This window comes from Squalius cephalus, assembly GCF_949319135.1.
Source record: "Squalius cephalus genome assembly, chromosome: 4".
NCBI classification, from domain to species: Eukaryota; Metazoa; Chordata; class Actinopteri; order Cypriniformes; family Leuciscidae; genus Squalius; species Squalius cephalus.
The window spans coordinates 40,489,728-40,505,175 of record NC_137125.1 but is presented as its reverse complement, the minus strand read 5'-3'; the positions used below and the strand labels follow the sequence as shown (position 1 = coordinate 40,505,175).

General features: G+C 39.1%; 1 protein-coding gene across 1 annotated transcript; it reads right to left on the bottom strand.

Annotated features, from left to right (window-relative positions):
* Nucleotides 1–100: 100 nt before the first annotated feature.
* LOC307157698 (uncharacterized protein) lies at nt 101–12,027 on the bottom strand (the record flags this gene model as incomplete). Its single annotated transcript, XM_079869625.1, has 6 exons — nt 11,926–12,027; nt 11,791–11,844; nt 11,008–11,040; nt 8,043–8,087; nt 7,614–7,646; nt 101–275 (listed from the first exon to the last, which is right to left on the bottom strand). The coding sequence occupies exons 1-6, from the start codon at nt 12,003–12,005 to the stop codon at nt 101–103; spliced, it is 420 nt and encodes a 139-aa protein (XP_079725751.1). The 5' UTR covers nt 12,006–12,027.
* Nucleotides 12,028–15,448: the final 3,421 nt, after the last annotated feature.

Sequence of the window (15,448 nt, the reverse complement as noted above, 5' to 3'; positions counted from 1 at the left end):
CTAAGCCTATTATTTTTTTATTTTTTTTTATTTTTGAAGATACTGCTTTCGTGTACTGAAGGATGTGACTGACGACCAGGCCAACACGTGGCGCCCACATTCATTTGTTGGCTCTGGTTTCAGTGCGTCTGTTGGCAGGACCGTAAACACCCGATGAAGGGAAATATTTGTCTGGGAGCAGGCGAATGTTGCTCTGGCAGAACAGAGTGACAAAAGTTGTCCAACACAGCTGAGAGGCGACACCATGACATTTGACATGCATATTCATCTGGGTTCTGCAGGGACATCACACAAAAGATAGAGAATGGGAGAGAGGCCACAGTCTCAGCCTGGGGATTGTAACAGAGTATTAAAGCAGATGAGTCAATAATGTGTGAAAAACAGATGAATGGGAGGAAAATATATGAAGAGATGCAGGGAAAATGAAAAAAAAAAGGATTTTGTATTATGGAGTTGATGGCCTTGCTAAGGATTTCTAATTTGCAGTCATTTTACATCATGCAGCTCTTGTCCTCTGAAGGTGACATGATCCAGTATTTGTCCTTTCCTTAATATAAGATGGCACTTTAAAATCAGATTTGTGTATTAAATTAATATCGAATAACCTGTAAAAGGATTCAGGTTCATTTAACATTTGTTTCTTGTGATTTTCTCATCATTAAAAACTGTCATCATAAGTTCTCTGGTTAACTCTCTCTCATGTTGGCGGAGACTTTAACACCTCAACAATCTCTGTGGGCATATGGCGCTCCTCTGTATCACTGTGTAATGTTTGCCATATTTCATATGTGGGAGAGACTATGTCTCAAATACAGAGGAGGCTCGGTTGGCACGGACGTGTGTGTAGGGAGTGTGAAGGCATTTGGTCATTTGATTGTGAGCCGTGTGAATCATTGCCAGGGTGGCCGACAGCCAGCTGCCAGTGCCATCATTTGCAGAAATGAACTGTAATTTGTTTCCATATTTCACATAATTACCTCACTGATAGTCCAGGTTTAAGACAGAACAGAGGGGGTACATGCAATTAAAGTAATGAAGATGAGCTTCAGTTAAGATGAGACGTGGAAGAGATGAGATGAGATGACAATGAAAAGATGAGATTGAGGATGATTGGGGATGAGATGGGGTGGAATGAGATGAGATGAGATGAGCTTGAATTGAGATTGAAACAAGGTGAGGTGAGATGAGATGGAGAGAAAGATATAGCTGAGATGGAAAGTTGGGCGAGAAAACAATTGAGATGAGATTGTTGATGAGTTGAGACTGAGGATGAGATCAGACTGAGATTTAGATTGATTGATGGGATTAAGGACCAGATAAATTGGAGTTGAGATGAGATCAGTTTGAGGCAAAAGATTAGATGAGATTAAATTGTATTGATATGAAATGTAGTATGAGGTGAGATGACATTGAGATTTAGATTGAAATTAGTTCAAATGAAATGGAGTTGAAGTTAGTTGAAATGAGATTTGAAGATGAATTAGTTTTAAATTTAAATAAAATGAGACTGAAGATGATTTGAGACTGAGGATGAGATGAAGTTGAATGAAATGATAGGAGAATGAATTGAGATGGAGAGAGAGATTAGTTGAGATGGAGAGTTGAACGAAATAACACTTGAGATGAGATGATGTGGTGAGACTGCATTGAGATTTAGACTGAGATGAGATGGAGTTAAAATGAGTTAAGATAAGATGATTTTGAGTTTTATATTAAAATGAAATGAGATTAAGGATTAGACTGAGAATGATAGGTGACAGATTAAGAATGAGGAGTTGAGACTGAGAGTGAGATGTGACTAAAGTTGAGATTATATTTAGTTTAAAAAAAATGAGATAAAGGAAGAGGTGAGATAACACTGAGATTTAGATTGAAGATGAATGATGATATAGATTGGAGCTGAATTGTTGAAGTAAGATGAAGGATGTTATGAGATGGAACTGAAATATGATGAGACGGAGTTGAGATGAGATGACAGAGAGAGACTGGGATGAGATGAATGGTGAGATGAGATTAAGTTGAAATGAGATGAGATATGACTGATATTTAGATTGAGGTGAAATTAAGGATAAATTGAAACTGAGGATAAGATTTGACTGAGATTTAGATTGAGATCATATTAAGGATGAGATGAAGATGAGCTATTTCACGAGTTCACCCTTACATCAATTAAACAGAGTAAAGATTATGCGTATTTGGCGTGCTGTCCGGGGGAGGGCTCCGAGCTCTGAAATTTTGCCCGAACCCAGAGTACTCCCCCGTTGTTGTAAGAGTATTTAGGACTAGAAGTGAGGAGATGGGGTGGTGGAGGAATGCTGTTAAACTGTCAACGAACGGAGGTAAGTTTGCAGTATATATACACCTCTTACCTCGTTGATTGGATCGATTAACAGAGTGTGGTCCACTCGTGTCTAATTAGGTTTGATTGCCTGAATGTGCTCCACATGTGTTTAATTAGGTTTAATTATCTGCTCCTCCCCTTTGTTAATAAAGCATCATTTAATGGTAGTGTAAGCAATGTTTTTCATAAACACTTTTTGTTTTATTGGGTGGATCTCTCTTCCCTTCCCGGCAATCAATATCAGAAGTGGTCTAAATATTAAAACGTGTACATATATCTTCTTTAGAAGTCTCAGAACTAAAAAATGTTCGTCCAATCATTGCATTCGGTCCGAGTGCAATAATAGGATGTCCTACCTGCCTGTTAACAGGTCTTTGCATACCTCCTTTGAGAGGAGGTAATTTAACACGGTGTCTCATGACGCTTCCAGACTCTGTTCTGGCTGTTCATTTGTTTGGAAGGCTTTGGAGAGCGTACCGAAGGGAGGGTGGGATCTTATCCTTACAAAGCTAACATGCAATTGCCTATACCCTGCCTTTTAATGTTGCTCCCTGGGGGTAAGTGTTTGTGTAGTGTAAGTTGCTTTGGATAGGAACAAATTACCATCCGACACACATCCGTAACGACAGAGGCTTGTGCACTCTGCACCAGTGTGGGTGTTGAGGGGGTTGACTTGTTCTCCAGTGAGTCAAATTGGATAGAAGCAGGTCGGTGGCTATGAGAAGAGACAGGTACACTCTCATTAGAAGCCCTAATGATCAGCCTTCATTGACTCTTCCATCAGGCAGTGAGTGATGAAGATAAGGGGGGAAGGATGGACTGATAGGGTAGAGTTCACAATGAGGAGGACAATCGACCAGGCAAGGCTTATTTTATTTTTAACAGGGAGGAATTTTGAATGTCTGAAGTGAAATAAGGTATTATAATGAGGCAATAATCAGGCATTTTAATCTGAAACTAACAACCCTTGATTACAGAAAAACAACCATGGAGAGGAAACATTGTGTGGGAGTGGGTGAGTGGAAAAAACTTCCAGAATGTTCTGCCTACCCGTTTCTCTTTCCCTTTTATTTAATTCTTAAGAGTGCTCATTGCAGCATTCAAAAACACTGACAGTCTTTTCATCTGCATTTTCGGTAATGACGTGAAATTGGCCTGCTGGCTGTGAAGTGCAACTCCAAAATTCAGTGGTGTGTGTGTGTGTGTGTGTGTGTGTGTGTGTGTGTGTGTGTGAGGCAGTCATCCACTTTTGTAGCACAGCGTGAGAGCACCACTTTGTCTTAATCCACTTTGTGGTGACCTTACTGTGGCATGAAAAGCTGTTGTTTGCCACAAAAGAAAAGTAATCCAAACCATTAAAATCTATCAGACTATCCTTGGGGTTACTGAAAGCAACGATTAAAAGAGTGAAAGAGTACAAGAAAAGGTACATGCAGAGAAACATTGCTAATCTCTCAGCAAGGTCACCAAATCTAAGTAGCAGATTCTGGTAACCTCTAATCCCTGCAAGACATGTTAAAAACGGACGCACGCAATAAGACTCATCCACAGTTTTACATTATCAATCCGTGACACGTTCAGTCACTGTGAGCTTACATGCAGGACTAAAATGGTGGCTAGCAAACAAAAACAGTCTTGAGCATTAATCTTGAGCATGGCTTTTCTTGAAAAGTAAATGAAAAAAAAATGAAGACGTGTGGAGCAAGTGGTGGTTTGTTGTCTCACTAATTCCGGCATCAGTTTCTGCGCTATATATATTTTTTGATTTGACAGTTGTCGTAGGATTAGTCACACTGCAGGTTTCTGCCTCAAAACTTCTGACACTTGCCTGAATTTTGTCTGAAGTAAAAAAAACTTTTTGCAATGGTCATTAATCAGCCCTCGGCGAACGTCAAACTATTGGGAAAAAATGTTTTTGGCCCAGGACCAGAGGAATCTTTCAGGATTTTCTCATTTGGGAATCGTGGCCAAAATCGAACAGTGCTTTAATGCCCAATACACATTGTATGATTTTGGGCTGTCCCAGATGAAAGATGACAAATCGTGGCGATTCCTGTGGTCGATGGTCCTACGTCATACATAGGCAGTTCAAAGACGGCCGTTGACAATGTCAGAAATCTCACAGTGTGTTTGCTGCTATACGACCTACGTCTATGGACTAGCATGACATTAAATGGCGTATTGATCAATGTGACATGGCGCTAAAACCTAAAACTACTTACCTCAAGCCCCATTTGCAAAATTGGCATGCTAAGTTGGCCTCTTTTCCCTAGCCATTACCGCATCCATATTATCCTCTTTTGCTTTCTCCTCATTTTTCAGCGCACATAAAAACCACATTTGCCAAAGTGTGGTTTCTCTGGCTCTATTTCTTTACCACTACCATATGCTGATGACATTTTATTCTCCTCTACTAACTTGCATAGCCTACGATTCAATAGGTGTCGTCATCGTACAGTCTACATGCATGTCGTACCCAAGTTTATTAGATCCATGCCGTATACAGTGTGTTTTTTTTAATGATCTTATAGGATTGCCAAAATTGCAGTCTGTAGCAGGCGTTGGGGGGAAAACCTTCCATGAACATTGTATAAATAATGTTTTTAAAGACCATATAACATTGAACAAACATTCTATAACGTTACCAGAATAATGTTTGATCATAACTTTGAGAGAACCTTGCCAGAATGTCAGCCAACGTTCTGAGAATGTTCCCTGTTAGCTGGGAAGCTGCCTTGTCGGATTCAGTGGCTGTATAGCTGCAGAAAACCAAAATGTAGGATGTAAAATATGAGACCTCAGAGTGAACATTATAACCAGTCTATGTGAAACAGACAAGGTAATGTATTTCAGCATCCTCTAATTCTGTGTTTTCAGATTCCGTGACCCTGATATATATAAATCTCCAGCTGATCACATCAGGCCCAAAATGCTTTCTGCAATTTGAAACAGAGGAGATTAGACATCATCAGACTAAATTTTGGCAACAATACACATTATGTGTGAAATATAGAGGCGTAATGGATTTCGGTATCGGTACCCTCTAATGTTACTCAAAACCTGTTACCTCTTGTTGTTAGCAGCACCAATCCTGAAACCATAAACATGGAAGTGTGAAAAAGGCTAACTGGACTTGTTCTGTTTCAACTGTAATGAGACGTACTCATGTTATGGACTTTGCTATATTAGGCGCTGTCACTATAGTTACAGATGATATTCACAGCTGTGTAAAAGAACAGAAAAGGGACTGACATTTGTTTTACTGACATCAGTTCAAGAGTCCCACCTGTTATTAAATAAGTTTTTCAATCCCAAACACTGTGTGAATGTAGCTATAGGAGACCAGATAGACCTTCTTAAAACCAGCAAACCACCTTAGGCCAACAACACAGTTGAGCAGCACCATTATGTGTGTGTGTGTGTGTGTGTGCGTGTGTGTGTGTGTGTGTGTCCTTTGCAGAGGATGAACATATTGTTGGAAAAGGTCTTCCAAAGACACTCTTTCCTTTTCTTTATGGGAAGCTGATAATCATAAGCAGCATGATGTGTCACATTCACCTTTGATTGACGAGTGAATCTGATGATGAAGAAGACCCTCTGATTAAAGTAATCACAGATAATGGTGTCTTTCCCTTCTGAGAACTCAATATTCACTAAATCTGCTTGTCCTCTTCCCTGGTTCTCAGCGTGTGAGTGGCAGCAGAATTATTGGAATCGCTCAGAAGGTTGGAGAAGGGGTGGAACTAATCGGCCAAAACTCATTCTTCATAGTGCTCTTTCTCGTAAATCTGGAATCCGAGACTTCCAGGGCTTCAAAAACATTGTGATGCCTTGTGTGATCTTGTGTCTTTGAAATAAGGAACATTTACCTTGTTGTTACAACCATATTATGATTTTGTATGGTTTAAGATTGCTATGTACATGTATAGCAGCACGATAAAGACTAGATAAAAGAAAGATGTTCAGCACTAACCAAATTTCTTGATTTTTCTCTGTTTTTTTTTTTTTGTCTTCCTTTCTGACAAGTGGTGAGAAAAAATGTAATGTTTAAAATAGGACAGTTACATTGCAAGACATTGTCACAACTCCAAGAAATAAAGGTTTTTTTTTTAAAGTTGCAATTCAAAATTGTCATATTGTAAGATATAAAGTCATAACTGAGATATGAAATTGCAATTAGGAGAAATAAAGCTTAAAATGTGACATATAAAGTCTTATTGTGAGATATAAAGTCACAATTATAAGATAAAAAGTTGCACTTGTGAGATACTGGACAGTCAATTTCAATTAAATTAAGTTTATTGTATTATGTCTTCATTTCTTATGATGAGCCCTTTAGAACACCTTCAGAATTTCACAGCTTGACCGCTTCACTGTTACACTGTTTATTTGTACAGCTTTCAAATGGTGTCATAAAACCTGTCCACCGGAGGAGATTGATACAGTTGAGCTGTGTGCACATAAAATGGTGAAATGTATTTTGGTGCCAGCTGTGCCACTGCTTAGATGGCATCAGTATGTCACATACACATTCAGAGTGTGTGTGTGCGTGCGTGCCTGTGTGTGTGTTCTAAAAGTATGGGTAATCTTCTGGTAATCTAATGCAGGTGCAGCTTTACATTTATTTTGCCACAATCTCGTTTCCTTTACTGTGAGTAATTGAAATATTTATGAAAATATGCAGCCTAGACATTTTACTGAACTTACGAACCTTTAGTTAAACAGATTCCTTTTTAGATGCATATTTTTTGTTTAAAGAAAAAAAGGAAAAGGAATCAATGCTAGTATGATTTTATTCTTTATTGGTGTGAAGAGATGAAATTAGCAAAGTATTGATAACATACATTTTTATATTTGCTCTTTTGCATGAATAATGAAATCTCAAATGAAAGTTGGTACTTTTGAATCAAAGCAAGGCTAAAAGGATAGACATTTTGCAATTAAATCTAAAAACAATCAAAAGTTTTTCTCCTTTTTCTCCTGTAGCCCACATCTCTTATTTTTTCCCTGGCCCATATGGGTCCTGTGCGATCTTTCCTGCTTTCTCATCCCCAGTCTGAAGCCTGCAGGGCAGTTTGTGCACGTTATAGGTAGGAAGTTGCCAAGAGCCGCTGTAAGGTACATATTAGCATGCATTGGAATGCATAGTCGTTTTTCCAAGAAGAAATTGGGCTACCAGGAATAATTTAATTGTATTGTACTCATGTGAATGACATAAACTCATTCATAACATTCACATTTCAGTCTTGTGATGTTAATTATAAATTCTTACCCCATAAAAACAAAGGACACGTCATCACGTGACCTAAAAAGACAAACAAAACAAACCGGTCAATTTTACTAGCATTTCTGTATAACAAACAAGCAAGCCACAGACAAATCTAAACACACACAATGTCATAATTATTTAGATTTGAAGTTGAATTATTTGATTGCATGTTGTTTTGGACGATATTACGTTTTGTAACATACGTAGGGCCTATGTCAACACAGTGTTATAAAATTTTAACATTTTAATTAAGAAATGACAAATCAGTTAAAACTTTGATTCAATAAAATAGTTTGTATAAATATTTCCAAAAGACAGGAGAACCACTTTTAAAATGAGAATTCGAGCATATTTTTATATTGAAATGCATAAAACATTGCAAGTGTGTGTGTGTGTGTGTGTGAGTGTGTGTGTGTGTGTGTGTGTGTGTACCTGTTTCCCTCATACGTGGGAGTCATCTGCATAACAGATTCCCTCCTGAAAACAAATACATCTTGATGAAGCAGAATTGGTCGCTTTTGTGGACAAAAATACAATGAGAATTTGAGCATATTTTGTTACTGAAATGCAAAAAAAGTGTGTGTGTGTGTGTGTGTGTGTGTGTTCTAATAGTATGGGGCCCTCTTCTGGTAATCTAATGCAGGTGCATCTTTACATTTATATTGCCACAATCTCTCGTTTCCTTTACTGTGAGTAATTGAAATATTTATGAAAGCTTTGTTTTAGTATTTAGTAAATAGAAATATTTATGAAAAAATGTTTTAGATGCATATTTTTTATTTAAAGAAAGGAAGGAAAAGGAATCAATGCTAGTATGATTTTATTCTTCATTGATGTGAAGAGATGAGATTAGCAAAGTGTTGATAACATACATTTATATATTTGCTCTTTTTGAATGACTAATGAAATTTCAAATGAAAGTTGTTACTTTTGAATCTAAGCAAGGCTCAAAGGATAGACATTTTGCAATTAAATCTATCTAAAAACAATCAAAAGTTTTCTCCTTTTTCTCCTGTACATCTCTTATTTTTTTCCCTGGCCCATATGGGTCCTGTGTGATCTTTCCTGCTTTCTCATCCCCAGTCTGAAGCCTGCTGGGCAGTATGTGCACGTTACAGGTAAGTAGCCTGGAAATCCAGACCTATCTAAAAGATTAATGGTCTGGCGTGGACTAATGAAAATCGGCCAGCTCGAGGGGCGGCACCATGCATGCATTTGAAAATCTCACTGCACGCAATTGGATAACACTATGGCCAATCACAACATCGCTTAGCTACCAGCGGAGCTAACTGGTAGATTAGACTCTTGCCGTATCCGGTCGGCAAAACAGCAAAAACGCCCTTCTTGCAAAGGAAGGATTCGAGCGACGTCTTCTGTTCCTCTTTTAAGGCGGACGTACACGGTGCGAGTTCAGACACTCGGGAGATCGTGAGATATTGCACACGTTACGAGTCAGTTAAACTGATAATCGCGTCAAAGCAGCTGGTACACGGCACGACTGTCCTGCACGAATTTTATCCCGAGCCAGCAGCAATCACGTGAGCTTTCGCTAAACACAGAGACCGAGCTTTCAATGTTGCAAGCAACTATAGCTTCAGATAGAAAAATGACAGAAATGTGTACTGCAAATGATTTGTTGAAAAGCAGAGAACAGTAGTCATTCCTTTCAACATAAATTTAGAGAAAGAGTGAGTGAGTGAGTGAGTGTGTGTGTGTGTGTGTGTGTGTGTGTGTGTGTGAGAGAGAGAGAGAGAAAGAGAGAGAGAGAGAGAGACTGTATGCCCACGCCTGTATGGTTGAATAGCCCCATCGATCTAGCATGTGTGGTTGTGTATGATTTGGCAATAGGGGACAGCCTATACACTGGTAAAAATCGGGCCGACTCCCCGAATTTTTTTAACATGTTTAAGGAGGTGCTCGTAATGCCTAGTTCACACTACACAACTTTAAACGTCGGCAGATCTCTGTGCTGTTTAGACTACATGACTTGCTCTGGAGTCTTGAAGTCGTTGTGGTGTTCACACTATGTGACACTATGTAAATGATCTGCAACAGAGGGTTACACACTACACGAGCTGACAACAACTCTGTCACCCAACGACTCTATCCCGTCCCAAAACCACATTTTGTCACGAAAACATGCGCAAGAAGTGTAATGGGAAATGGCGCATTGTCTATTTGAAAATGGACGGCGGGACAAAATTGGCGGTAAAAATAAATAAATATATTATTTTATATATATAAGAAATTGATATTGTTTTCGCAATGATCTGTTTAGAACCCCGAAAAAAAATATATAAATATATATATATAGGCTATATAAGACATTGAATATATATATATATATATATATATATATATATATGTTGTTTGCGCAATGATCTGTTTAGAACCCCGAAAAAAAAAAAAAAAGAATATGGGTGAAAGGATGGATAAGCACACGCGGACAGCAGGGATTGGAGGTGAGAGAGTTGGAGGTGAGTTAAAACATTATAATGAAAAAGCAGCTGCCTGTTGTAGTTTGGCAATGATGGTTACAAATACAAAAGTCTTTTGTAATGTCATAAGCTGATCATTGGCTGTTGCTCGTCGCGACAGGTGACACCACAGGCTATCGAGTCGGCCGACAGCTCCAGATATTTGGCATGCTAGATATTTGTATTTCACACTTAAAGATTGGCGAGCGCGGATCACCCGCAGATTTGCACGCGATTACAGCCCGACCTGTCGGCGAGCTCGTTAACTTGCAAATCGGGCTTAAAATCCTGTAGTGTGAACTAGCCATAACGTGGTCCGCTCGGCTCGTAATTCCTCTCACACGCTGCGAGCCACGACCATGCGAGCATCACTGATTTCCACGCAACCATCTGCGAGCTCGTAAAACAGCAAAAATCGCACCGTGTACGCCCGCCTTTAGAGAAAAAGGCAAGTCTAAATCTTTCATTGTAGCGGCCAAAGCCGTTTCAAACAACTGGTGTTCATCCATAGATAGCCATCTTGCAATTATTACTACTAATGACTTGGACGTCACAGCGCTGTCGTCATCTCGCCTCTGGCCCGCCTATATCAGATAACCCGATGTGATTGGTGCAGCTCAGATAGAGGGGCATATTTAATGAGCATCATTACTCGACGCCAGAGTAACTCGCTGAGCAAATTCAACTTGTGCTCTCGCGAGAACTCTGGATTACCAGGGTATAGGTAGCAAGTAGGCTAGCCTAGACAAAAGCCGCTGCCACTGTAAGGTAAATATTAGCGTGCATTGGAATGCAGTCGTTTTTCCAAGAAGAAATTGGGCTACCAGGAAGAATTTAATTGTATTGTACTCATGTGAATGACATAAACTCATTCATAACATTTGCATTTCAGTCTTGTCATGTTAATTATAAATTCTTACCCCATAGGACCAACGGACATGTCATCACGTGACCTAAAAAGACAAACAAAACAAACTGGTCAATTTTACTAGCATTTCTGTATAACAAACAAGCAAAACAACTCATAGACAAATCTAAACACACACAATGTCATAATTATTTAGATTTGAGGTTGAATTATTTGATTGCATGTTGTTTTAGACGATAATACGCTTTGTAACATACGTATGTCAACACAGTGTTATAACATTTTAACATTTTAATTAAGAAATGACAAATCACTTAAAACTTTGATTCAATAAAAGTGTTTTTATGAATCTTTTACAATGAGAATTTGAGCATATTTTGTTACTGAAATGTAAAAAAGTGTGTGTGTGTGTGTGTGTGTGTGTGTGTGCGTTTGATTTATATTACATTGTGGGAACCAAATGTCCCCACAAGGATAGTAAAACCTGAGATCACCTCCATTGTGGGGACCAGCCAGCGGTCCCCATGAGGGGAATGGGTTAATAAACATACTAAATTGTATTTTTTTGAAAATGTAAAAATGCAGAAAGTGTTCTGTGATGGGTAGGTTTAGGGGTAGGGTTAGTGTAAGGGGACAGAATATACAGTTTGTACTGTATAAAAACCATTAAGTCTATGGAGAGTCCCCACAAAGATAGTGAACCAGACGTGTGTGTGTGTGTGTGTGTGTGTGTGTGTGTGTGTGTGTGTGTGTGTGTGTGTGTGTGTGTGTGTGTGTGTGTGTGTGTGTGTGTGTATGTGTGTGTGTGTGTGTGTACGTTTCCCTCGTTTCGTACCTGTTTCCCTTGTCCTCTGTGGAATTGGATAAAACCGCCTTAGAAGATTCCGTGCTGAAAACAAATACATCTCAATGAAGCAGAATTTGGTCACTTTTGTGGACAACATTACAGTTCTGCTTGAAAATATCTTACCTTGTGTCATTGAGGATGGGAAGGGCAAGAGTGTAGCTGAGGATCAGAGAGCTGAGAGTCCAGACAGAAAACATGTTCATCACACCAGCACTGACTTACTGAACACAGTGAAGGTCAATGAAGCAGACCAGAGCTGATTCAAGCTTATATAAAATTCCCTGATAATTCAAATGCTCATCAATCTTTAGGGATCTGAATCTGTGTGTAATTCCCACAGGCCAGAGTGGGTTTTGTCCTTGAATAAGACAGGGACAAATATTTTTAAAAAACATCAGGGAAGATTGATAAGACTTTATAATGATGCTTTCACAAAGTTACATTTTATATATAATTTATAATATAATATAATTATAAGTTTTTCTCGATTGCTTAAACACATTTCTTGAAACTATGCCTCGTATTCTCAAAACTGTAAACACAAATCCATAACGTCTAACCCAATTCCCCAAACATACTATTTTCAGGTCAAAATGAAGCTCTACACTCAAAACCATTCACTCTTGCTGAAAAACCAAACTTTGCCCTCAGACAGGGCACACAAGTCCTCAAAATCACACACACTATAACATAGTCTAACACACTGGTGCAATAAATTCAAAACAACATTTCCAAAACTGGTAAGTTATGTTGCTTGTGGTCCCCCACCCCCCACACCCCAAACCTTTTCACATGATGAACACAAAAGACACAACCAATGGATACATTGGCACATTTTTATTCATTCATGTACTACACAGTACAACACATACACAACAAAACAAAACTAACATTTTTTCCCTGTTTTACTTTTTTTTTTAATTCTCTCCTCTAAATTTTTTTTTATATTTACTACAGTAAGATGTGTGTGACCATCATATGACAGTAAAAGAGCGCACACAAACCATATTCTAATATGGAATTGTATTGGAATGGTAAAGAGTGTTGGGACGTGACAGGAGGTTCTTCACTCAAGGAGACAATATGATGAACACGTCTAAGAATGTTCCACATATGGTTGAAATACCATCATTTGCCTAGAAAGATAACATTCTGGGAGTCAAGACTATAAAGGAGAAAGGATGCCCTCCCTTCACTGTCACACTCTGCAGCCACACTGTGTGACTGTATGCTTCCTTCTCTGCTGGCCTTTTCATGCAAGAAAATAAACCTCATCAAAGACTATTGGAAATGTTTGTCTTTTATTCAGTGATAGAATTTTGTTTGCCACCACACTTCCCTGAAGGTTCTCGAGGCGACGGTAAAGCGACTCAAATTTGGCCTTACTTGTAGCCCAGCCTCCCTCATAGTCATACCATTGATAAAGACATGGGCAACTAGAGTGGCTTGAATTTCATCTGAGACTGCTTGTCTTCTTGCCCTTGCCCTTCGTCCTCCTCCTCCTCCTTATCCCTCCTCGATCTCTTCCTTCATGTCTTTCTGGATCCATTGTTCCAAAACTCAATAAACTTTTATGTATCTATTATGGGTGTAACGGTATGTGTATTCGTACCGGACCGTTTCGGTACTGGGCTTTAGCCCAGCCTCTCGCTAGCTAGCGTCATGGCCAATGCAGACAAGCCCTTTTTTACAGTCTATGAGACAAGCCCATAGACAGTATGGACAAGCCGGAGCTTGAAGAGCCACCCTTTACACTTTGGAAAAGTTATATATATATATTTTTTTTTAATATGAGCAGGCCTACAAGCTGGGATTGGTAATGCTGCACTGTAATCATAGTTATTTATTTATATTTTTCATTATATTTTATTATGTGATATTGGTTTGAGACTGAGAGTATTTTATTTAGTGGAGAACTTTGCAGCAGTATTTTATTTCTTACTCTTTTTTTTTTATTTTATATATATTTTATTATATTTTATTAAAAAGTGTTTAAAAAAGTGTAAACAAATTGTTAAAAAAAAGTTTATAGTAATAAACAACCTGCAGTTTAATATTTGCATTTCTTTCCCTTACTGTACCGAAAATGAACCGAACCGTGACTTTAAAACCGAGGTACGTACCGAACCGTGATTTTTGCGTACCGTTACACCCCTAGTATCTATTGAAGGATCTGATTGATGTGTGTTCAATTTTGACTCTTAGTGTTTCCACCTGGGTAATTGTGTGCTAACTGAGCTGAAGCTGTGCTGACTTGAGTGAACAATATTGAATGCTAGTGCTTTTTTAAATGACAACATGGTCTCTAGGCAATGAGAAATGAAGGGATTTGTGTGTAGAGTTTTGCAGTTCAACAAATCTGACTCATGTGTCAAAACAGGGAATAGTGTTTATAGTTTAGTGAAATGGGTGTGCTTTTTGATAAATGTCATAATGGTTTTGAAATTTTTGTTCAAAAGCCTGGTTATAGTGTTTAAGCAATCGAGAAAAACTGTAATCTCTGAATGTGTTATTGTGTTCCAATAGTATGTGGTACTCGCATGCAGTTGAAACAGTTATTTTCCCCACATTATTTTGTTTCCTACTGCAATTTTTACATCTTTAAAACAATCAAATAAAAGTAACCATTTGCTCCTGTACATCTCTATACTATTTCTTCCTTCCTCATCCACATTTTGAATCCTGTTGGCCAGATTATCCAAGAGACAGGAAGTGAACATTGTAATTTCCTGTGAAGTACAAATAAATAATAGCTTATATTTGTTGTAAGCACAGGTGGGACCACCTGCAAGGCATTTCTGCCTGACGCACTTCCGCCAGTTCATTTTGGTCCGGCTGCAGGGTCGTCAGCCGGGAGCCACCCTTCACAGATGTTTCTCTCCTTTAATCCCGGAACATCTCCGGGTGGTGGAGCAGCGACAGTCTCCCTGCCGCCCCCTGCAGCCAGCCTTAGGATCCGTCTTTCCCCCAAGCCTTGTCCTTTCTACGGAGCCAGAGCCAAAAACTCCCTTGCTCTGCCTCTTCTGCCAGCTCCTTGCGGACTCTCTCCAGTTTGGCACCTCTGATGCCAAGGGTCTTAAGGAGTCGTTGGATGGAGGTTCCAGTGAAGCCCCTGCAACCAACTTCCACTGGGTAGGTGTATGCTCTCCACCCAGCTTGTGCGCACACAGCTGCCAGTTCCGCATACCTCTCCTTTTTTCTTTCGAAGGCTGGGATTGGGTCACTGCCATAACCTTGTAGCCCTCCTCTTCCCCCCTCCTGACTTCTGAAATCACGAGTTGTTTCCTTTCCTCCCTTGAGGCTTTCAACCATGCTTGGATGGTGTTCGCCATCCAAGACCTGCCGTGCCATATTGCACCGCCTCTACGACCTCCTGGTGTTTGAGCCGAGTTATGGCCTGGTCTAATGCCTGTGATGCGTGGATATCATAGGTTTTCCTAGAAAAAATTGGGCTACTTATGTGAATGTCATGAATGTCATTTAGGAATAGGCACATTCACATTTGAATGTTATAGTGTTAATAATAAATTCTCACCATGTGAGTAAGTCAACACTTTGGTTAAAAAGAAACAAACCAAAAACAAGTCAATATTACTAGCAATTCCGTATAAAAAACAATCAATACAAATCCAGACACACACATATG